The 25,668-nt window shown below is 42.4% G+C and overlaps 1 protein-coding gene across 4 annotated transcripts in view; it reads right to left on the reverse strand.

The window, feature by feature from the left end:
- The window catches only part of PPP1R13B (protein phosphatase 1 regulatory subunit 13B), a 93,737-nt gene that overhangs the window by 19,209 nt on the left and 48,860 nt on the right, over positions 1 to 25,668 (reverse strand). For 2 of the 4 annotated variants that reach the window (XM_090034125.1, XM_090034123.1), the window contains exons 5-8: positions 4,966 to 5,067; positions 3,773 to 3,947; positions 2,665 to 2,861; positions 206 to 346 (exon numbers count right to left, since the gene is read on the reverse strand). In XM_090034125.1, the coding sequence (XP_089890251.1) occupies positions 206 to 346; positions 2,665 to 2,861; positions 3,773 to 3,947; positions 4,966 to 5,067 (615 nt within the window). Of the gene's footprint in view, positions 1 to 181; positions 347 to 2,664; positions 2,862 to 3,772; positions 3,948 to 4,965; positions 5,068 to 25,668 lie in introns of all 4 variants that reach the window. The other 2 variants (XM_090034124.1, XM_090034122.1) reach the window with 1 other exon arrangement.

Raw genomic sequence — 25,668 nt, forward strand, 5'->3', positions numbered from 1 at the left:
TGAGGGTTCCTTAATATCTATGGAAAGCCTGTAAAAAAATTTAAAAATTTTAAAAGTTTGCTACTTTCAAAAGTTTTCTTTTTTGTAATTGTTTGTCAGCTGGAGAACAGTTACATCTTACGAAGATTTGTACAGGTTGCGGAAACCACCAAAGTGTGGCCCTTTTAATAGTTTATCTTACAGGGATGTTTTCTTTTTGACGTGCCTCAACTTTTTTCTTGTACAGGCGCTCGCGCAGCTCATTGATTCGCTTGTCCATCATAGCTACCTCCATGTTGCGTTTGTTTAAAAGTTCCTTCTGCTGCTGCAGCTTGGAGTTCTGCTCTTGATTAAGCCTGTTACGGATCTTTAAAAAAAACAATGGTTATAGTTAAGGTAGACATTTCATTTTACTTTCTGTTGTTGTAGCAGTAAGGTGTCAAAAGAGATAAAATAATGTAAAACAACTAAGTTTTCAAGTCTAAATCTACACTTCTACACAGCCTAGTTGATAAACATTTGCATTCAAGTACAACTCTTAAAAACAGCAAAGTAAAGTATGTCCTAGGAAGCAACTGACCACTTATGAATATATGTAGAATCCATCCAATTTGTATCAACTGGCTGAAGCATCTAAGCATAAAGATGTTTCATAAGGGAATACTGAAGTGAAAAACAAAACGTAGGTAAAAATTTGTTAGTAAGCTAATTTGGTCAAATCTTCTTATTTTGGAGATGCATTTTTTAACTTCATGGAAGGTAAACAAGACTAAGAGAAGGTGTCATTTTAACATTAGTTATGCCACTGATTCTACTTCCAATTCCAAATGAAACTTCTTGATGCATGAATGCGATGCTAACTGAACTGCTGGTGCACAGGCTAGACACTGATTTTCCTCTCTACATTGGAATTAAAGGGAAACCTTCATTTGAAGGCTTCTGATGGCTTATGGGGTGGGTTACCTCTACAGTTTAAATCAATCATGTCGTTCTTCACAATTATTTCTCCTGCTTCCTCACTGGCTCTTTGGCACCTTCAATAATTCTGACAGTTTGTCCCAATTTTCCACTTCTCACGCTGATGTTACATGCAAGAAACTGAGGCAAAATTCAATCTTTACGAATATATAGGGGGTCAATGTGACAAAAAGCAACACAGATAGCTCAACAATCTGTTAAGCATCTTAAAAATTACTTCAGGAGTGGAGATGCACCTAATGCAAGTGGCAGGGAAAAAAGCTATCATTTCTCAATTAAATAAAAACATAGCGGAAGGATTAATTTGGGCCTCATTTTCAAACCTGATATAATACTTCAAATGAACCCTCCCCCACTCCTCTTCAGAGAAAAATATTTTATTGTGAAATTAACACATACTAGCCAATTACATGAAGTTATTATACAAAAAAGGCCTCATTTTAAAGAACACCATGTCAATCTGTGCACAAGGTAATCAAGGGTAAAATATTAATGCGTCCTAAAGGAGTAAAAATTTGTAGGGGTTACTCATATTTTTTTTCTCTCCCCCCCCCCCATCCCAAAGCATTACTCATATATTTCTCTCTCCCTCCCAAGAGCTATTCATATTTTTCTCCCTCTCTTTCTCACACACATGCCCTGTTTCAGCAGTCATCTCAACCTCAGGACATTATAAACAAATTGGAACTCAAAATCCTGGCAAACTTGATAGTCACTAAACAGCTGTAATTTTATACATCATCCAGATGACAAATCAATGTAAAAAATACATCTTACCTTCTGAATTAAAACCTACACTGTAGCTATAAACACTACCTAGGGAAAGAGGTAATTGTACATTTTTATATTAGCATTGTCTATATTGTTCTGTTATGTGTTTAAAATACAAGTCAGGGCAGGTACACGTACACATCGTTAGCATATATACATGAGGATTATACCACATGTGCAATACAGTAGATCCAAGGTCATTTGTATCTGGATGGTTCACAACCTGCTTAATTTGCAAGAAGTTACTGAGGAAAGGCTGAGGCACACAGCTCTCAGCTGTGGCTTTTAATTCAAAGGACACGGCTTCTCCACTCAGTCACAGCCAATCAGTAATCCCATACAGCTGACTGGAGAAGTGGTGCCCACTGAAATAAAACCTGCAGCAATCACCTGTTTGCTCTGGCTTTGTAGGACTTTCACACCAGTTCACAAACCCACAGTGCCATATGGGTATGACACCTAACCCCATGAAGTATCTGTATGCTACTGGATAACTATGCTTTTGACTTTGCATTCTGTATTGCACTATTTAATCATGCTTTCTAGTTATAAAAGCTTGTAACATACTTTGCTCACTTCACCACAACCTCACAAGAGAGAAAGATGATAATTTTAGAAAAAAGGAGAAACTTGAAACTAGTACCATTTTACATGTTGAAATTTTGTATACACGCTTTCTTTTCCCTTAGCAATCCTCTTCAAACATTTACTCAGACTTACATTACTCAGACCAAGTACTTAAGTGATTCCAAAGTGCTTTCGAAAAGTAAAGAAGGTCCCAGAGGTTTATATATTTAATATGCCCTTGAAAGTTAAGAATATTCCATCATATCAGTAACGGAATTTCACAGAATCAAATGCCCTGGCAGCACCAGATGTGCAGCAGTAAGTATTAAATCTACAAACACTGTAAAACTGTATCCATTAATAGTTTACCTGCAGCTCCTGATACAACTTTTTTAGTTCTACAGCTGCAGGCCCTGTCATCTGTCCATTGTAAGACTGGAATCCATTCAATTTCCCTTTCCGCAAGTCCTCCAGTTGCTGAGTGAGTTGATCCACTTTTAACACTGCAGCTTGTAGCTCCTGCTGCTTTTCCTGGAACATTGCACTGATATGCTCAATTTCAGTAGCTGTGATGAACAACAAGTTTTTAACAAGTGGTTAAATGGAATACCAGTATGACTTCCCTATATATTTCCATAGTTTTAATTATAGAGCTATTGGGAGCAATGGGAAACTAGTCCTAAAAATGTTCTAAAAAATACAGAAGACACATCTCCATAAATTTAACTTTACCACATCACATACAAAATTATGTATTTAACCTATGACAGTTTGCTAAAGTTAAAACATGCTTATTAATATAAAATTCCCTCAGAATACAACTTTACTAAAAATAGAAGAAAATTATTCAATATTCTACTGCTATACAAATAACCTGCTAGCTCCAATACAGAGTATAAGTGAAACCAATTATAGCAGAGCTGTGAGAAATTATTCAATGCCTCTTCCCTACAACCTTCTCCCTCACCTCCCAGGCTCCCACCTTGCCACTGTTCCCCCTACAGTTCTGCAGCCAGTAGCAGCAGTCAGGACCTGTGGGCTTTCCCTCTGGCTCTGGCTTCCTGCACTGCCCCAAGTGGTTGAGGCAGCATGCAGGAGTCCCTGGTGTGGTGTGGTAGGAGTGGGCAGCCCCCATTGCACCCTCTCCGCCACGTGTGCAGTGGCACAAAGTGCATGGTGAGGGGAGCCACCTGCCCACATGTGCAGTGGTTGGTGGCTGCTCATGCCCATGGAGCACTGGGAAAGGGGGGTGGGGGTGTGTGTGTGTGTGGTGGAGCAGTGGAAGGGCTGGCTTTGCACTATGCAGCAGTGGGGGCACCGGGAGGGGAGGGGGCAGGCTTGGCTTGTACTACTGTAGTCTGCACAGGTTGCATGCAGTCCTCCATCCAGCGTGTTCCATGCAGGATGGTCCGTCTCCTGGCCATGGAGAAGCTGGACAACCCTGAATTATGGAAGCAGATTTGAAAAATCCACATACACAGGTTGCCATTCATGATCTTGCTATAGTCCACTTGCCCTCTCATGGCACGGATTTTTTTCAGCTTTGTCTCCTGGGTCTCCACTCGTTCCTTAAGTTTTTGAAGCTTTTCACTCTCAGAAATGGACTGCTGCTGACGACGTTCTTGCTGCTTCAGATAACGTAAGCGTTGTTCCTGTCAAACATATTATCTGATTTCAAAAAACGTTACCTGCTAGCCAACTATCTACAAAAATAGCAACAAAGCGTGGCTTTAGAGAAACTAAAACATCCATATGAATAGACAGTTTTCTTGCCTGTGCATCTTCTCCACCTGGGGTAAAAGGTCGGTTCTGATGACAAAAATGAATTAAAATGTCCACTAATAGACCTAGAAAAGGCTAGGATTAAATATTTGTTTGCACACATTTGTGTTCAAAAATGAAAAACAGAGCATATTGCTTTTGAAGCTCATACATAAAACTCTGAACTCAAACAAAAACAATTCCAGCTTAAACATTACTTCCAAAACATCTGTGAAACTTCCTCCAGTATTTGTTTCCTGCTGCTAGTAACACGCTTCCTGCTGTGGCAAAATGGTTTCCAACACTCCATTACTCAATTTCCCAAAGGAAACAAACAAAGACCAGTAAAGGATTTTAGACTACCTAAGATAAGGAGATCTACTGTAAGATAAAGTTCCAGGCCTCTAAATTACAGTCCTTGTCCTGGGCAAATAGGGGAAACGTTTCTTATTTTCTATACAGTTTCTTTTAGAAAAGTGAAAATACAATTGCAAATGAAATTCTTAGCTTGAATCCTTTCAAATATACTTCAGTCCAGGCATGCAATATATACTGTACTTTTATACAAAGTGTTACAGCATCACAAAACACTTCTAACACGTCTATATCTATCTATCTATCTATCTATATCAATAGAGGCAAGTCTAACAAAAAGGAAAAATATAAATCTACCAATCTTTGTGGAGGTGTCTCAAACCATTTTGCACACATTGTTTATTAAATTGTAAAATTCTATATTGCTCATAGGAACATACATTTCTTAATGCAGAAGATTTCTCCACTTCACTGAAAGTATTTCCTATCTTGACAAAAGTTATATTTGCATTTGCAGAAGGGAATCCCCAATTAAATTTTACCTGTGTATTTAGACCGTCACAGTTTTTGTTTTATTTGTCCTGGTATTCTTACCTTAGCAACCAACATTTGCTGCTGATTTTCAATTTGTTGTTGTTGCCTGGCAGCCATATCTTGAAGTTCTGAAAATGTGAGCTCAACACGTGGATTCCCAACCTAGAAAAAGTGCAAAAGCAATTCATTGAAGTTTTCACCTGTTTATACACACTGATATTTTGACATTAGAAGCCATATAGCAGTAGTTTTTTAATTTTTTATAAAGGTTTCTACTTAAACTGTCCCATTTAGCATCAAAGATAAATTTGCACTTTGGCTCCCACCAGGGATGCTAAAACTACTACAAGTTCCTGCACAGACATCAGCACGCTGCACGCTGCTGAGACCACTCTGCTTCCAATCGGAACTGCCAAAGCAGCTCCCGGTGGGCATGGGTGTTAAAACAGCAGGGCACATTCTGCTGCACACGGTACGAAGAGGCAAGAATATAACCCCCACCTCTAATCTGTAGTTGCAGGTTCCCTAAGAAAAAAAAGGGTGAAAACTCCTATGAGGTGAAAGGCGTTGGGGAAAAGAAAAAAAACAAAACAACACTTGCACCAAGGTTATTAGAATGGGGGGGGGGGAGAAGAGAGAGAGGGGGATTAATATAAGAAAGCAAGGAAGATGAAGCAGAAGGGAAACAAATGTGTAAGGCAAAGACTGAGGAGAAAAAAAAAAAAAGGATGCCTTACCTTACAGTGAACTATGACTATTTTATACAAGGGGATCCCATGCTTAGTGCACATTCATCCCATGCACAGGATACCAATCTTTAAATCAACAGCCATCAGAGCACGAGTCTCACCCTCTTTCTGGCAGGGGCAATCCCCATCAAGAATATTAACTTTAGTCAAGGGCAATATTTGACTATGATGTCATGAATTCAAGTGGAAGCTTCATCAATGAAGGAAGGTACTGAATACCAATCCCAAGAGGAGGAAATTTTTCTAACAAGTGGAAAATCTATGACAAAAAAAATCTTTAAAAAATCTGAACAACTGAATGAGAAAAGATTGCAGATCATCTAAAATGGGCAAATTGTCCATTTTGGACTGGGGATTTGTGCACAGATCCAATTAACTGAACTCCGAACAAAGTGACGGTCCTAACTGCTTTTAAATCCAAGCAAATTAGTTCCGTGTTTCAGGAACTGGAGATTCCAATGAGCAATTCCATGCTGAGAAATCCACAAGGAAAAATCCTTCCACTTGCTCTGCACATGCATCCAGCAAAGGTTCCTCCCCCCACCACTCTAAAATAGATTTCCATGAAATTATACTGAACAACTTCTGTCCACTGATATTAGCCACATAATTTCCATGCTATCAAATGCTAGGACAAGTGGTCTTGGTGGAGAACTAGACTGGCCCTTACAGTGATGACAGAAGTTGTGGCAGCCTGTTATCACTGGCTGCAAAAAGTTACAAGGAACTCGACATTTCTAGATCCACATCTTACATGATGACAAAGTTGTCCTGCTTAAATTATCTGCCAAACCACTGATTTGCTCTGGCAGATGCACTGTCCAAAGGTTGATACAATTTTGAATACCCCATTCCCACAGAAGTATGGTCTCTTCACAAAGAGTTTTGATCTTACTTTTTCCTGTCTACTTGGGCAAAACACTTATCTTGTCAGTTAGGACCTGGACTCTTTGTCCTTTCCTAGATGCAGAAGCAATCTGTATGCCAGTTGTACTGCTCTAAGCTCCACCGCTATTATAAGACCTTGAGAGTTCAACAGGGACCATGGGCCATGAGTCTGTGGAAGGTCTAGGTAAGTCTTCCACCCCATGTTATCACCAACATGCACCTTGTGGATTTGTTCAACTTTGTACAGACACTAAGATTTATACTGGAAGACCTATGTGAGAAGTTTGCAAGCTTTATCTGCCTGGTTGGTAGACTACCTTCAGGACCCTTGAAAGGGTCTGAAATGAAGCTTGGTAAATAGCCCTACAAGAGTACAGATGGTCATATATTTGAACAAAACAAACAAAAGCATTACTTCAACTGATGTCAACACATGATTTTGCACTATTATGATACCTACAAATGTTATAAAATCTTTCCTGTGACAAAATGATGCTTGAAGGCACCATGTAGAGATCTGTCCTTACAAATACTACTAACTGGGTTGATTATAAAGCTCAGTAAAAAAAACAGTCAAAGAACTCATTATATAGCAGCAAAAAAACTGTATAAACTTCCTCTAATCAATCAGCATTGAAGGTAAAACAAGCAGACTCTCTCTCTTTAGATGTACCACTACTGCTGAAAGACATTTCACAAATACTCTCTGAGCAAGGTTGAGGAGTAGCACTCTGGATCAATTTCATGAGTGGTTTCTTGATGCAACAAATGATGCTTCCTATGCATAGGATGAACACAAACTGAGGGTAATGAATAAATCCATGTGATCTAAAAAGAATATGATGGAAGTCTGCATCACCATATGCAATTTGAAGCAACATAGTATGTGTTGTGATTCCCAAGATTCAGCAGAAGCTACCAACCACCTTTCCTTTTGGAATCGCACAGTTTGGGCAATAGAATCCCTTCCCTGGAAACACTAGTTCCATTGCATCAACTTCAAAGGCAAAATCTACCACTTGCTATAGGAGACCCTCAGAAGAGTGATTTACAAACACACCTTGGGGTAAGATAGGGAGAAGGCAGAGCATGGAACTGGATTACACAACCTTCTTCAGCCGCTGCAGAAGTCATTAGTCCACCATAACCCCTGATTAAGCAATCTTGAAAAATAAAAGGACAGGAACCAGAGAGAAAGGAAAGAGCTCCTTATAGAACTAGATCAGTCGCCTTCATAGAATCATGAATTGTAGAATCACATTACAGTAAAGAGGAGTGAAAAATGTCAGGAATAATTCTGAGAACAACACCAGGAACTATATGTGGCCTTTATCAATTTGACCAAAACCTTTGACACTGTTTATCATGAGGCTTTATGGAAGATCTTAGCTAAGTTTGGTTGCCCAGGGAAATTTATCACCATCCTAAGACTCATTCATGACCAGATGAAAACCTCCTTCCCATGCAGTGGTGCCACTATGGAGCCCTTTGCCATTCAAATTGGCATCAAGCAGGGCTGCATGATCGCACCAATTTTGCTTTCCATCTTGCTTGGGGTCATCAAGAAGCTCGCCCATGACCATCTGCCAGATGGCACTGGCATCGAGTACAGGATGGATGCAAATCTTTTCAATCCTTCCCACCTCTGTACCAAAACCAAAAGTTAAAATCAGCCTTGATTGTGGAACTACAGTACGCCAATGATTGTGCTGTCATTGCACATACTGAGAAGGACCTACAAACAGCCCTTAACTGCTTCTCTCAAGCACACCAGTGCCTGGGACTGACCCTTAACATCAGAGAAAAAAAGGTGTTTACTTCACCACCCTGATGCAGGCCAGTTAACTTCCCCAGCAAAGATCCTCACTGACAGACAGGAGTTGGAGAATGTTAAACAGGCCAACACTGATGCGATCCAGCATAAGATCCAAAATGTAAGCTCTGCCTTCAGAAGACTGTATCATCACATGTTCAACGATCATAGTTTCATAGTTTCTAGGGTCGGAAGGGACCTGAGCAGATCATCTAGTCCGACCCCCTGCCATGGCAGGAAAGAGTACTGGGAATCAACCGACCCCAGCAAGATGTTCATCTACCTCTTCTTAAACACCCCCAGGGTAGAAGCCTGCACCACTTATCTTGGAAGCTGGTTCCAGACCCTAGCCGCCCTGACAGTGAAGAAGCGCCTCCTGATAGCTAACCTAAACCTACCCTCTGCCAGCTTGTGACCGTTATTCCTGGTCACTCCTGGCGGTGCTCGGGGGCACAGTGACTCCCCCAATGCCTGCTGATCCCCCCTGACTAGTTTATAACAGGCCACAAGATCCCCCCTCAGCATTCTCTTGTGGAGGCTGAACAGGTCCAGGTCCAGGTCCCATAGCCTCTCCTCATAGGGCCTGCCCTGTTGTCCCCTGATCATACGAGTGGCCCTCCTCTGGACCCTCTCCATGCTGTCCACATCCCTCTTGAAGTGTGGCGCCCAGAACTGGACGCAGTACTCCAACTGCAGCCTGACCAGTGTCGCAGAGAGGGGGAGGATCACCTCTTTGGACCTGCTCGAGATGCATCTGTGGATGCATGACAAGGTGCGGCTGGCCTTCCTAACTGCCTCCCCACACTGCCGGCCCACGTTCATCTTGGAGTCAATGATGACCCCCAGATCCTTTTCCGCCTCCGTGCTGACAAGAGGGGAGTTCCCCAACTGTAGGTATGGTGCCGGCTGTTCCTCCTGAGGTGCATCACCTTGCACTTGTCTGAGTTGAAACCCATCCTATTCTCGTCCGCCCACCCTTGTAACCTGTCTAGGTCTGATTGTAGCCTGTTGCATCCTTCCAGTGTGCCCACATCCCCCCACACCTTAGTGTCATCAGCAAATTTGAACAGGGTGCTTTTTACCCCCTCACCCAAATCGCTGATGAAGATGTTGAACAGTGTGGGCCCGAGCCCTGCAGAACCCCACTGCCCACGTCCTTCCAGGTTGAGAATGACCCATCCACTACCACCCTCTGGGTGCGGCCCTCCAGCCAGTTGGCGGCCCATTTGACTGTGTGGGTGTCTACACCACAGTCCCCCAGTTTCTTAATGAGAACAGGGTGAGAGACAGTGTCGAAAGGCTTCCGAAAGTCCAGGAAGACTATGCCCACTGCTACCCCTGCATCTAATGATCTGGTGACCTGACTGTAAAAGGCCACCAGGTTGGTCTGACAGGACCTGCCACTGGTGAATCCGTGTTGGTTGCCCCTAAGCATGCAGTCCCCTGCTGGCCCCTCCTGGATGTGTGCCAGCATAATTTTCTCGAACAGCTTGCCTAGGATCGAGGTAAGACTAACCGGCCTATAGTTTCCCGGGTCCTCCTTCCTGTGTTTTTTGAAGATGGGGACCACGCTGGCCCTCTTCCAGTCCTCCGGTACCTCACCAGAGCACCATGAGTGCTCGTAAAGTTGTGCCAGGGGACTTGCAATGACCTTGACCAGTTGCTTTAGAAATGTGCTCAGAAAGAAGTGAAAGGGAGGGGAAGAGAAAAGAAATCTACAAACAAAAGCCAAAAAATGAAATTGTTTTAGACCTCTCAAACTACTCTGGTATATTTGGATAAATTAATCTTAATATTGCACTACTTTGTCCAGAAGACAGCATTACTAACACTTGAAGAATTGTAGTAGAAAAGGTTGGATTAAGTTCATTAATTGCACTATTTGCAATCAGTGGATTTGAGCAGTGAAAAAATTGCAGGCTGTTACACTGATATTTTCACATTATACACTCTATGCAACATTTGAGCCAAAAGATAGTTCAATTAATAAATCAAGCTAAAATTTACGCCGCTTCCTATCCCAATTGCAACTAGTCCTGCAAAAAAAAAGCCAAGTAAAAAGTATAGAAAAAGAAGTGTTGTGAGCTGAAGCTCATTTTCAGAAGAATGCTTAGGCAAGAGAAGTTAGGTCTGAGGATTCACAGACAAGGCAAAACAACAGTCGCGCAGAAATCTACATCAAGCACAACACATCTTAGAGTAGGAGTGTCCAACTGGCAGCTCAGGAGGGTTAACATACGCTTGTGGGCTCCTGCCCAGCCTGCTCCCATTGTTCCTGTGGCAGTGGTGACCAGCGTCTCCAAGCCCTTCCCTCCTCCAGCTTCTCATTTCCACCCCTGCTGCCTGGGGTAGGGCAGTGCAGCAAGAGGGGTTCAGGCTGCCTACTGTGCAGCAAAGAAGGGAGTTGGGGCGATTGTGTTATGTGCTGCAGATGGGCTGTCTGCACAACATATGAGGCCAGGAGGGAGTAGGGGTGTTGCACACTTGGCAGCAAGAAGCCAGGGTGCCCATGCAGAGTGTGTGGCTGGGAGGTGAGAGGGAAAGGAGCTGTATGGTGTGTGCAGCCAGGGGGGAGGTGGGAAGAGAAGGAGTTTGGTGCCCCTGCAGTGGAGGCTGGAGGTGGTCTCTGGAGCTGGACAGCCTGGTCTTAGAGCCTCAGAAAGAACTAGCCCAGTTGCCCTGCTCCCCATTATCAACATAATATAAAGTTGATAGTTCACTTCATAACCTATCAACTGAACTGACTGCAAGTCCCCTGACTGTTAGTTCAGACCTAGTTAAGGATTACCTGAAGGGCTTAGATGTGTCCAAGTCGACAGGCCCAGATGACCTTCAACCGCGGGTGCGGAGGGAATTGGCTGGTGTCATTGTGGAGCCATTGGCACGGCTGTTTGAGGACTCCTGGTGCTTGGGCCAAGTCCCTGAGGACTGGAAAAGGGCCAATGTGGCCCCTATTTTCAAGCAGGGGAGGAAGGAAGAGCCTGGCAACTACAGGCCAGTCAGCCTCACTTCTATCCTGGGGAAGGTCTTTGAAAAAATTATCAAGGGCCACATTTGTGAGAGCCCTGTAGGGGAAGTGATGTTGAGGGGTAACCAACATGGGTTTGTGCAAGGCCGATCCTGCCTGACTAATCTGGTCTCTTTCTATGACCAGGTAACAAAGAGCTTAGATAGGAAGGAGGAAGTTGATGTCATCTTCTTGGACTTCCAGAAGGCCTTTGACACAGTGTCCCACGCAATTCTGGTGGACAAGCTGAGGGACTGAGGCATCGACGAATGCACAGTCACATAGGTGGCAAACTGGTTCCAGGGGCGAACCCAGAGGGTGGTGGTGGACGGGTCAATGTCGACTTGGGAGGGTGTGGGCAGCAGAGTCCCCCAGGGCTCAGTCCTTGGGCCGGTGCAGAGTCCCCCAGGGCTCAGTCCTTGGGCCGGTGCTGTTCAACATCTTCATTAGCGACCTGGACGAGGGTGTGGAGAGCACCGTGTTCAAGTTCATTGATGACACCAAGCTGTGGGGTAAATTGAATACACTGGTAGGCAGGGACCACATCCAGGCAGACCTGGATAGGTTAGAGAAGTGGGCGGATCTGAACAGGATGTGGTTCAACAAGGACAAGTGCAGGGTGCTGCACCTGGGGAGAGGGAACCAGCATTATGGTTATAGGTTAGGGGCTGACCCTCTCGGCAGCACAGAGGCAGAGAGGGATCTTGGAGTCAGGACTGACTCCAGGATGAATATGAGTCGCCAATGTGACGAAGCAATAGGCAGAGCCCACCTCACTCTGTCATGCATCAACAGGGGCATCACTAACAGATCCAGAGAGGTCTTGCTCCCCCTCTATGCAGCGCTGGTCAGGCCACAGCTGGAGTGCTGTGTCCAGTTCTGGGCGCCGCACTTCAAGAAGGACGTGGAGAACCGGGAGAGGGTCCAGAGGAGACCACTCGTATGGTTGGGGGCCTCTATGGCCAGCCCTATGAGGAGAGGCCAAGGGACCTGAATCTCTTCAGTCTCCACAAGAGGAGACTGAGGGGGGATCTTGTGGCTGCCTACAACCTTATCAGGGGCCAGCAGCAGGGACTCGGGGAAAGTCTGTTCACCAGGGCCCCCCTTGGAGTCACCAGGAACAATGGCCACAAGCCGAGGGAGGATAGGTTTAGGTTGGATATTAGGAAGATCTACTTCACTGTAAGGGGGGCCAGAGCCTGGAAGAGGCTTCCCAGAGAGGTGGTGCTCTCACCTTCCCTGGAGATCTTCAGGAGGAGACTGGATAGGCACCTGGCTGGGGTCTTATGACCCCTGCCACCCCCAGTGCTCCTTCCTGCGCCTGGCAGGGGGCCGGACTAGATGATCTGTCTAGGTCCCTTCCGACTCATTGATTCTATGATTCATAATTACCAAGGCATAGGGAAAATGCTTAAATAATCCTTCAAATGACTCGAACAATATTTCTGTGCACACAAATAACCTCCTTAGCTGCAGGATTCAATTCAGTCACTAAGGAGATCTAATTTGGAATTCGTGCTTTTCAAGCTGATAAGGCTTAAATATGACATAGATGCGACTCACCTACCTCTCAAACAAACAGTAATGGAAGCACTCTAAATCCCACCGAAAACACACGGGGGTGGAAACTCTTTCTAGTAGATCAGTAGAGAACTGAACGGGAGAAGTATGGACAGGCTGATTCAAGAAAATTTCCAAATATAAAGCAGCCTGCACTAATTTCACTTAGCAGCATGACCAATGTAGACACTTTCCCCTATAGTATTCTCCTTTATAGGTTTTATACTTTCTCTGCAAATTCTTTTTGCTATTATCACCATATGTTTCAGATGCATTTTATTAGGGGTGGCAAGCTGGTCATTTTCTGGGAAAATACTGAATTGACCAGTCAACTGACAGCGTATTTTTTGACCATTCAAAGATTATAGCAATTTTACAAAAAACCTCACAAAACTACTTTTTTGTAGACAAAGTTCTTGTCTGCCTATGTCCTTAGATCAACACGGCTACAACCTACACCCCTACATTTTTTGTAGTTTTCTTAACAGAAATATGATTTTTTTTAAAATTGTTTTGGCACATTTCTTAATGGAAAAAAATTGTGCTTTTTCTGTGTAATATTGGGACCTATTGGCAATTTTTAAAAATAATTTTTGACCGATACTTTATTAGACCAGTCAAATACCCAACCCTACATTTTATCATAAGTTATAATGAGGAAGGACAATCTTTTTAGCAGGTATGCCATAAATTAGTCCTGAACCTTTCCCAAGTGCTATTACAATACCCTTCTTGTGCCCAATCTGCTGTTCTGCTTTCTGCTCCCAGTTCTATACTCCCTTTCTGATGTGCTGCTCTGCTTTCTGCTTCCTTGCCTATAGGCTCCCTGCTCAACATGTTGCTTTGCTTTCTGCTCCCTGCCTTATCTGCTGCTCTGCTGCCTGTGCCCTGTCCAACGTGCCATACACCACACACACAGATTGTGCATGCCATTTGTGACACCCACACCAAAGTTCAGCTACCCCAAGTTAAACAGAAAGCAAGACTTCAAATGGAGGAGAGAAGTAAGGGGTCCTTTGCTGAGTTTTATCTACAAATCAAGATCTGTCACTGAGATGAAATATAAGATGCTGCTTCTAATCCATTGTGTGGGAGTTCAAAATAAATAAGTATACATGCGTCCCCTTGGCTTCCAGGGATATGCCTCTCCATCGATAGTGTTCAAATACTCCCTAGGCTTTCCTGATTTCCCTGGCCAAGGATTTCTCTCATGGGGCTAAGGTGTCCAATGTTTGCAATGCACTCCTTAGGTTTGACCCCCAATTGGCAGGAAGTCAAATGACTCCAGTTCACTGGCTCCAAAAGTCAGAATACTAGTTGCATTCTCCCAGACACAACATACTTGATACTCAAATACTTGCAGAAAATAATGCAGAATAACCTCTTTCTTGCTTGCTTTGATTAGCAGTGAAAGTTAACAATGCTGACATTTAAATAATCACCACTGAAGGGTGTTTACTCTAAAGCCCAAGATGTACAGAGGGAAACTGTATCATTCAGAACTCCTGTTTCAAAATATCTGAAGACTTAGGAAGACTTCTTCAGATTACATTTCATTAACCTTGAAAATGTGACTGTCCCAGACATAAAAGCCATTTTTTTTTTTTTCAAAATAAAGTTCTCTGTCTTGGAGTACAGAATGACAATCTTTAAGGGGAAAAAATACTGTTTTGTTTGTTGCAAACCGATTTGATGCCTGAGGACTCAAAACTCAGTGCTGTCCTACATCCGAATGTTTGAGGAGTACTTTTTAAAAGCTACAAATTCTGCAACATACTTAAAATCATATACAAACAGAAGTGCAAGGTAAATTCCCATATTAGCTTTTCCTTATAGAAACAGAAAGAATATATATAAATTACTGTTAGACTGCAAAAGGCATTCAATTTAAACACATGGTGGTTAAAAAAACCTGTCTATATATACACTGTAAAAAAGCACAAATCCAAGCAAAGACAACTGGCAGCCTACCATTTTGATGCAAACCTTATATAAGAAGTTTAATGCTTATTTTACTAAAATAACCCTGTGAAGGGCTGAATGCCTTTCACAGTGAAAACAATTACATAGCATTTGAGAAAAGGTTGAAGGTGACAACAAAAAAAAGTTTAAACCTGTAACTTCACTCGCTGGTGCTTTCTTTTCATCCACATGGCAAATGAAACACACGGCAAAATTCCTCTTCAGGTGTCAAGTTAATTATTTTCAAAAAGATTATAACCAAGGTATATTAGATCTCCAAAATAAGGGAATATCATCTTAGAAACATCAGGACATCAATAAAAGGGAACACTCCAGAAGACTTTTTCTTCTAAAGATCTACTTCAATGAGTCCATTTGTTCACAGCACTTCCTCTTAGCCGATGCAGTTTATAATAATTGTACACAAACAAAACTCCTTGGAAGACTAGGAAAGTTTAGAACAGTTTAAGTCTGTTTAAATAAGTCTTCAGAAACTACTGTTGTAGGAGGCCAGTGTCTCATCTCATTTCCTCAACAAAGCCATCTGTTTCTCAGAATGCTTTTAATTTTAAGTTTGTTCCACTCAGACTAGTTATCAGTAATTTTATACATGACATCACTTACTTTTCACAACAAATGTGAGCCTATCACATTGAAAACACAAAACATCCCCCTTGCTCCTGCTCCTATGTAATTATGCTTGAAAGGGAGGGAGAAAGCTTAAACAGGCTGCAAGTATTTACTCCTCCAGATTCCATGAATTCACTTGCTCCACAGTGCTGTATTCAACAGGGAGTTTTGCTGACTTGCAACTTTCTTTACATAACCTTTCATGATGCACCCCAAGCTGAACTCCTAAACAAAGTATTGGCTCACTTACCAAACATTACAGAAATTGAGGAATTATCCATAAGAGAAAAGTGTTGATGCCCACCCAGTAAGTGCTTACAGCAGGCAAGAATGTTCAAAAGAAAAACGTTGAACCCTTTTACTTAGTTTATCATGAGACCACATGACAAGAGCAATTTATGATGTCAAACAGGAACTGACATTATTTTCCTACTGTTGGCTACTATTTCAAGATTTGACCAGCAATATTTGTGGCACTGACAATGACAACTAAAAATCACATTCTAAGCCAACCTCTAAAATATGTCAAGTACTAACCATCCCAAAGATGAGAGATACCACGGAAAGTTTTGTTCATTTATACATATCTGCTTGAATACTGGTAATTGCTTCTACACTTCAATAAATATTCTATGCTCCATCTTCTTCATTTCTTCTCTTTCCTTCCTTTAACTTCCATTGTCAAACCAACTATACTGGTCTCCTTCCTGTGATCTACCTTCTAGTAGTGCTCGTTCCTCTCTGCCTTCCTTTCTAGAACCAGTGATCTGGACAGTACTCTAAGCCATAATGAAAGGCTCATTTACAGAAAGCCTCTGAGAATCTCAGAGGAAATACTGCATATCTCTCTTTCTCAACTCAATACAGAATTTCCTTGACAAAAAGTAGCAGTTCCGACTGGCTGCCCTATCCCACAAAGTGGGCAAATGAGGAAACACAGCCAAACAATTCACTTTTGCAAAATTTCATAGATTTCATAGACATTAAGGATGGAAGGGACCTCAGAAGATCATCAAGTCCAGCCCCCTACCCAAGGGGCAGGAAGTCAGCTGGGGTCAAAGGATCCCAGCAAGATAAGCATCCAAATGTCTCTTAAAGCAGTGCTTCTCAAAGTGGTAGCCCGTGGGCCGGTGCCAATCTGCAGCAAGTTGCCAGGAAAGAAAGAAATATATTTTCAGAAACATAACATTGATATGTCATAGTGCCACAGTTCGTATGTTTCAACATTCCAGGTGACATCATGTCACGCGAGGGAGGAAAGAGAAAGAAACAGCCAGTTGCGCGTTTGTGTAGCGCTGTTACACGCAGTTGCTGCCACCGGCTGAACCAGGCACCGGTCCCTGGCTCACTGGAAAAAAAATTGCTGGTCCGCCACATCAGATATTTTGAGAAGCACTGTCTTAAAGCAGTCCAAAGTAGGTTGCTTGCACCACCTTTGGCGGCAGTCTGTTCCAGGCTAGGGGGCTCAGACAATAAAGAAGTTCTTCCTTATGTCCAGCCTGAAACAGTCTTGGAGGAGTTTGTGACGATTTGACCTTATCATCCCATGGGGAACTCTGGTGAACAGGCATTCCCCAGATCCTGATGCACACCCCTTCCATACTTATAGGCAGCCAAAAAAGTACTGATGGAAATGAAAACCATTACCTACTGCAGGGCTATCCCACTGGTGGCCTGTAAGAGGTTAAACTGCAGCCCATGGGATTTGTCAATGCTGCTGCTGGAGCTGTTGCATTGGTGTGGCTCCAGTATGCAGGGAGGTGAATATCAGTGTTGCTCACTCCCCGCCCATCCCCTCTCTCTTCACTGAGTTCAGGGTCTTTGGGTGCCACTGGTAACTAAAATCAGTGGGGGGAGAAAAACAGAGGGTGGAAGTGGCAGTGGCACCATTCATCCCCTGAGTTATGATATGGAACCACACCAGCAAACTGCTGCCCCATGGTTGGATGTGGGTCATCCATGGACTGGATCCAGCCTATTGGGGAATCCACAGACCAGGCAAGTCTGGGACTGTAGATAACCACATGTGAAATGATGGAGATATGTTTGCAGAATGAGGAAGTGTAAGAATCCAGAATGGACACAAACATTTATAAAAATGAGGAAGCAAGTCACGTCCACCTAGCAATGTCCAGACTACAGATGAAGCTCTTAAGCCCCACAAAACATCCTGATCTCCCCCATGTCTCTGTTCCCATACAACTCTTCCTATCATCTGTCTGAACAAGGTAGCCAGGCTTGTTGCTCCATTGCCCTAATCCTTTTCATACTTGTGTTTTTCTTTGTAGAAACCACAAAGAAAAGCAGGACAGGAGCTTGACTGGTGATGCCTGCAGTACCTAGCCCAGGAGAGAGAAAAGTAGCTGAGTCACCAATTGCAACTTTGCCTTGGCTGTGGTGCAAGTAGGCACATAGTATTACCATGGATTTAAATGGATTTTTGCTGCTGGCATTTTTCTGTCCTAATTATATACATACATATTATAGACAGAGTTGTGGCTGCTTTAACTCGACTCATCTGCCTCTAATCTTCAGGGAAACAACAGTTGGGAATAACCAACATACAGACATGAAGCACCTTTTTCCACCCTCAACACAATCTTAATGTCAGTGCAATAAAGTGTGAAAGTGAGACATGTTATCCTGACTCTCTATGCACTAGCAGTGACCTCTGTTTCATTTGCCTTTTTGCTACCTGAAGACAAAGGGAGCATCAAAGGACACAGAAATTGCTCCAAAATATTCATATAAAATGTCAAGGGCAACAGCAAACGTATACATTCACACAGCCCTGAGACTGAAGAGACGAGGCTTTGCTGGGAAGAAGGCTTGTAATCTGAAGGTTTGTAATTCCACTTGCTTGCATTTCATACAGAAGCTACACGGTACAATTTGGGAGGCAGGTACGCAGACCCATTCTTAATACTACAAAAGGAGTATCTGGTTCTAGCTGAATTAAAAACAGAATGTCTGCTGATCTCCATGTAGATGACATTATTTCCAGTTTAGTGGTTTTATCCACAGCTCTGCCTTTTTTTTTTTTAATTGGGTCAGAAAAATGCCAGCAGCAGAAATCCATTTAAAACTCCAGTGATAATACCATGTGCCCTTTTTAGCTTAGTGAAAATGTAAAACCTAACTGAACACAGATAAAGCAACCAGAATTTTGGGAAAAAAAGGAAAAAAACAAAACAAAAACACACGATTAGCAAACTATCATTAAGCATTTTGACAGTTGGTTTGTGATCATAAAACAGATTTAATCTGGCCACTTTATTTAGCAGCCTACAATGACATTACACCAAGTTATTTTATTTGTGCAAGTCACTACAAACACAATTACTTTGACAAAGAGAAATACCTGACTACTGTATTGCATCATAATTTTCTGTCTAACTTACCTTACCCACATTTGTAAGTCTCAATAGCTCTCACCGAAATGGACAATTCTATGACTACCACCTATATAATGTGCTGACCAGTCAATCTACATAACAAAAGTTTAAGGTACAGAATAAATGCCAGCTTCTGGGTATCATGTCATTTACTACTGTTTACGCCACGTTTTCTTTCAGACTTTCAAATGAGATGCTCCTTTATTTTAACTGTGAAGTCAAGACAGCAGCTGCCCTCATAAAAGAGAACTAGAATTAATTAAAAACCAGAACCAGGAACCAACTCCACAACAATTAAAAACCAAAAACCAACCAAACAAAAAAAACAAACTAGAAATGTAAAATAGGAAAATATAGCCAAATATATAGTAAACACTTGCTAGTAATAAAACAAGAATGTTTGTAAACAACTTCTCCTGTATAAGGAAGTTAAACTAAGAGTGATTTCATTTAAAATATTTATTTTTCCCCACCTCATACTGTAGAAATCCTTAAACAAAAATGCAAGCTTTTCTTTTTTTTTTTTTGAGAACTTTATCTGAAAGTCGGAGATACCATTAGTTTGATTTGAGGCAGAAGACAGACACATATAGTTCAGTCTTATCCTCCTGGTAGAGCACAATAATCAGGTCTTTAAAAAATTGAAGCACATACAGAAAGAATTTGAGAGAGACCTGTAAACACATAAACCTTTAAACATGTTTACAATCCCAATACTTTAGTTAAGAGTAATTATGAGCAATAGTCATGTCTCATTAAGCTTTCAAAACAAATATTTCAAGTTTCTTTAAAGATAGGTTTTTGTAACTAGATTCTCTGGTAACAAAGAAAAACAACATCTTATTTTGATATGCCAGTCTATTATGGTTGAAAAGTATTTCATCACAGGCCTCCTGAATACTAAGCTTAGTATCAACCATGTGTTTATTCTTCCCCTAAGTGATAGTTTCAGTGCCGTGTTTTACAGTAGTGATGTAATACTGTTTACATGCAAACAATATAATAAAACATTTCCAAAAACAAACATAAAAGTACTGAAAATAAATATCCTGCAATTTAAGGGAATGTTTAAAGACTAAGCATATAACTTGCATTTCCCACAGAAAGGTCCTGACTAAATTAAAGAAAAACTTGATAGCAAGGTTTTAAAATTATCTTAACTTAGAAAAACAACACATTTATGCAAAAACGTTGCTTTTCAGTATTGCATTTTCAGGGCTAAAAGCTATAGTTATTAGAACAAGGAAGTTAGCATGCTGGTCATGTGACTTTAAGCTCAAGTGAGAAATCAACACAATAGTAAAAATAATATTTTGTTCTACAGAAGTCCATTAAAGTGTAAAACAGTGTTTGCAAAGTAATTAATTACCTGCAAGGTACTTTCCCATGTAACTGTAAGTAAGCACACCTTTATTTTGCTGCATTCACCATCAGATGTCAACTCCTTCATTGCTTCAACCTGCTTCAACTCCATTTTTCTGCCTAGCACTGTGTTAATTGCTTGCTGTCAATAAGCAAAGTCAGTAAGTGATCAAAGAAATCTTACAAAATGAGCACTCTCTCAGGGCTTTCTGGTTAAGTGCAATCAATAATAGGAAAGATTATTAAAAATCTTTTCCTCCCCTAAATAAGGGGTTGCCTCCAATGCTTTACCAATATGGAAAGCTGCCTCTCTCTGCACTCATCAGCAATCAGTGAACGGAAAAGGTTACTGGATTTTGCCAGCAGTGAAAGACCTAATCGTGGCAAGATCAAGCCAGCTGTCAACTGTGATCAGTCTGATCAGCTTGATGCACTGCACTTTCATATTCAATGGAAAATGTTGAGCATTAGTTTTTTATTTGAGTTGTATCAAATCTAGACAACTTAGCTTTAAAAAGACAATAGAAAGTTTCCTTTTCATCTCTGCAATATTTACTAGTCAGTTAAAAATCCGAGTACCACTCTATACCACTAATATTTGCTGATTAGACTAGTGGAGAACCATTCCAATTAGACTGTACTGAAATTTGTTGCTTTAAATCAAGGAAGCTTACTGTGCAAGACAAAAAGTAAACAGTACATGCAAAAGAAATATGGTACAATCTTGTGCAAGTTGTCTATGGTACGCTTAGCAATAGCACATTTTTTTATCCAACAATTTGTTTGTTCTTAAAATATGCACATCTCTCAGAACAGCCGATAATACATCATTCATGAAATAATACAAGCCTAGAAGTTGCATTATACAGAAAACTGTAAAACATCAATCCCAGAACCAAATACTGTTGACTATTTAATCAACTCAAATTCTTCCCCAAAAATGGAATCATATTCCCCATGCCTTGATTCTGTAACTATATACATGGGGTATCAAAAAACAGGACAGTCCATTCCCCCTTACTCTCTAGCATGTTCAGCTATCTTGGGTGGTGTGGAGTGCTGGCAAATAGTCCTGTTTTAAACACATATCCTGGGTGCCCTGCTGAAAATGAGACAATAATGTTTGATTGAACCAACAGGACCCCAGAGCAAGTGTTTAGAGTAGGACTGTCCCAGTGAAAATGGGATGTTAGGGCTGCGCAAAGCTTTGGTTCCTGGTTCCATTCGGCGAAGATTCAGCCCAATTCAGTGGTCAAATCTCCAAATCTGAATCAAATCAGGAGACCCTCTAATGTCTCCAAATCGAATCAGAACCCTCCAAATCAATTTGGAAAGATTAGTTGATTTGGACATAGACACAGCTTTAAATGTTTTTTCTACATACCTCAAGGTACCAGGTAGCTCCTGAATGCTGCAATGGTGGAGCAGATAGAGCATCCCACAGGAGTGAGGGGGGCTCCCCAGCGCGCTCAGCAGCAGACCCAGAAGTGGACCAGAACCACTTCTGGATCCACCAGGGAGCGCGCAGGGGGACCCCTGGCTCTGCGCCTGGTATCTCCAGGTCTGGAGGGGCACCCAGGGTCCCCCCGCAGCCAATCACTGAGCTGGGGGGGGGGGGTGCAGGAGGCCCGCATGCTCCCCGGTGGACTGGGAAATGGACTGGAAGTACTTCAGGCCTGTTTCCGGGTTCACTGCCAAGCACACTGGGGCACTCCCGGTGCCCCAGCATTGCAGCATTCACAAGCCGTGTCTAGTACCTCAAGGTATACAGAAAAATAAAGTTGTGTCTGTGGTCAAATCAGTGATTCTCTGAATCAGCATCGAATCTTCAGATTCGGACTCGGCCAAATCAAAACTGGGGACAGTGATCTGTCAGTGAATCAACTAATTGAATCACTGTCCCTGATTTGGGCTGAATCCAAATTGAATACAGCCCGTTTTGCATACCTCTATGGGATGTATGGTTACTGTGGTTCTCTAGCATAGCACAACTCTAATATTAGATATCATAAAAACATAAAAAGGCTGCCATTTTGCAAACACCCAAGAATCGGAGCCAACAACCCCCCCTCCCCGTTTTTTTCCTTTCAGGAAGAGAACTGAAGCATGATCATGTCTATTTATACAAGATGTCCAGAAAAGTCAATTTCCAAAAGGACACTAAAGAATGTGTGTTCAAGCACAATAATAAGCATGTTTGACTGAATAAGAAGACAAACAAGAGAGGCTAGCTAGGATCCTCTGGCTAAGTTCACCCAGTAATACAAGAACAAGACTAATAAAGATAACTAGTTTACTATACACATAACACATGCCCCCCATATAAGATACATACCTTGTTTTGGAAAAGCAAAATAAAGGGGAAATAGATTTTTCCACAGTCATGGTGGAGTCCTGACCCGAGGCAGAGTATACTTACAACCAGAGTATGAAACCCCTGGCACGTGTGAGAGTGTGGCACATAAGCATTTTGCGTGGCATGCACACCTTGGGGAAGGGGCGAGAGCTACACTGCCACAAGGATTGGGCCCTTGCAACTCCCCCACCATCTGCCCCTGGCATGTCAACATCTTACAAGTCAAGGTTGTGGGTGTTTTAGGCACTCTCCCCAAAAACGTTGCTGACCCCTGCTTTACATGTCAGTCAAAAGCTACTGCTATTTCAGCAGTTGCTGGGAAAAGGTTAACACCATAGCTGTGGCCCTGAACAGTGAACTCCTACCCTGCCTCCCTGGCACTGGCAGGGAGAGAAGCACAGCAGCCATTACAGCTACCATCCATTCAATTCCTTCATTCTGGTGCTGAAAATCAGCTTCCCTAATTTTGGGAGGCTGATTTTTGGAGAAAAGGTACATGTGTATGTGAGTAAATATGGTGATTCTAAATAAGACAAAGATGGGCTCCCACCTTATTACTGCCTGACCTGATGGAGTTGGCTGATGAGACTGGAGAGAAGGTCACAAAATGAAGGAAGGAAGGTGCAACCTGAAGCTTGTGGGTGGGAAGCAGGCAGGTGAGATGCACAGAGCATAAACTAAAATTACAGCATACAAGTCAATCACTTTGGTATAAACATGTTAGAGCAAGGAGTTCAAGAGGCTACTTGGCAACTGCACAAAAGGCAAGGGCCCCAGGAAAAACAAGCTACAACCAATTTGAGGAACAATACAAGAGTCAAGGAGAGTGTGGAAGGCTGTCTGGAAAGGAATAGATAACCCCTGAAAACAGCAGTAGCTGAAGGACAAGTAATGATGGGAACATTTCTCTTTCTCAGATCAGAGCTGTACTCAGTATACAGTTGTAGAGGAAGTCTGGAAAAAAGGGATGCTAAAACAAATAACCTAAATGATATACTCATGCAAAAATCTGATCAGCAGGCAGGTTCACAAATAATGAGCCCCCGATCCCATTTTAAAATGGGCTTAATTTTAGTTACAAGTCTGCTCTAAGACGACCAAAGTGGAGCTATAAATTGGATAATCAAGAGCCTTGCAGGGATTCCCTAATTTAGAATGAGATTTGAAATTGGAGCAGTCTACAATAAGGCAGCACCAGCAACCTAGTTCATTTCCCTAAAAACAATTTTTCTGAGCATATGAAGGGGCTTCAAGATCGCTGGGACAGCACCACTTGAATACGAGTAGTCAAATTTCTTGACATTTCTTTCTCTTCTCAGGCCCTAGACCCAAAGAACAGTTGCTCTGATATGAAAACTTCCACTTCCCCTTTCTGCTTCAGGACGAAGGAGATACAACCTGAAGAAGCCACAACATATTCAGACTTTCCAAACTGATCTGGGAGGCCCAAGCCTAGACTTTTAAAACAGTAACAGGTAGGACCCTAGAACTAACCAACTTTTCAGAAAGTATGGCAGGAATCTCGGCGCTGTCTTCAGCAGTTCTTCCAGTTCCCACAGAAAGAAGGGACCATTCCAAAAAACAATGAGAACTGTGTTGTTGGGAGTCTGACACCAACACAGGGGGCTTCACTTTATTTTTCACATTCAGGGACACTAGAATTTCTTGAATACGTTGGAGGTTACTGCTAAATTCTTTATACACTGCTTTAGAGAAAAACTAGAACTCAACAGCAGTTTGGGGTTTTAGCATCACAAATGGTGTTAGCTGCTTCTTGAACCGTTAGGGTTTTATACCTAAAAAGGACCTTAACCATGACCAGTCTCTGTTCTATGGTTTCGGCTGAAGGGTCCTCTGAAATCAAAACGGCCCCAGTTTGCCTGGGCAATCCTTTCAGACCCCACGGTGAGGGGCTCTCACATACCTTGGAGTGGTTGGGAGAATAGCAAATCCAGACAAAAGAAAACAACACACCTGGTGAAGCATCAGATGCACTAGAACTATATTATTTAGTACTCCATTTGCTTAGAGCTAGTTTGCTGTACTGGCACTAAACTGGTAGCTAAATTGTACAGCAGTGGCCTAGCTGCAAACTATACCAAAGCTATACTGAAAGTTATTACAATTTTAAGAAAAACAAGAATATACAATATTTATTTAAAGAGGGTTCCAAGATTTATGAAGTCACATTCTCAAATTCTAGGCACAAAGAGACATTCCTTTTCACATACCACATTAAGAAATGAACTGAGGTATTTGAAAGCCAAGCTCTTTGTGCTGTAAAAATACTGGGTCTCATAAAAGTGCAGTTGTGAAGTTCCTAAAGGACAAGGCGTTGAGGAAGGGGATGGGAGGCACCAAATCTCCAAGAGCATGAATATACAATTGTACCCCTTGAATAATTATAAAAGGTATTTGTGATGAAAAGTAATGTCTATTTTGTGAGTTATTATGCACTCAACCTGTTACATTCCAGATAAACAACTCTGTTACATTACTCTATACTCTTCCACCCTTACATGAAGGGCTGAACAAATCTGACTCTGTATACGAACTAAATATTGGAGAAAATTCTACATAACCTTTGTTCAGTTAAAGTTTTGCTATTGACAGAAAATAGTATTTACCCCATGTTGGGTTTCACATATTTGAGGCAGAAAGAAGGCATAGCTCAAGGGTGGGCAATTATTTGAGCCAGAGGACCACTTAGGGAGTTTTGGTGAGCTGTTGCAGGCTTGGGGGTGCTGACCCAACCTGCACCAGCTCACTAGAACTCCCCAAGTGGCTCTGCCCCAGGGCCTGGCCTTGCGCTGTCACTGCCTAGCGACCTGGGCCCTGGGGTCTCCATGGAGACTGTCCCAGGACCTGCGCAGGCAGGGCGTGCTTGGCTGGGCCGATGGGATGCGCTGGGGCAAGGAGCAGTGTCAGAAACAGGATGGGGGCTGGTGAAGCCAGGGCTGGGGCTGCGATTGTGGGGTGGTGACGGTATGGGGCAAAGGCCCAGGGCAGGACCAAGAGTCCCTTGCCCACTGAACCACTGC

Source organism: Crocodylus siamensis, chromosome 2 (assembly GCF_052110815.1).
Source record: "Crocodylus siamensis isolate JL-2025a chromosome 2, ASM5211081v1, whole genome shotgun sequence".
Classification (NCBI taxonomy): Eukaryota; Metazoa; Chordata; order Crocodylia; family Crocodylidae; genus Crocodylus; species Crocodylus siamensis.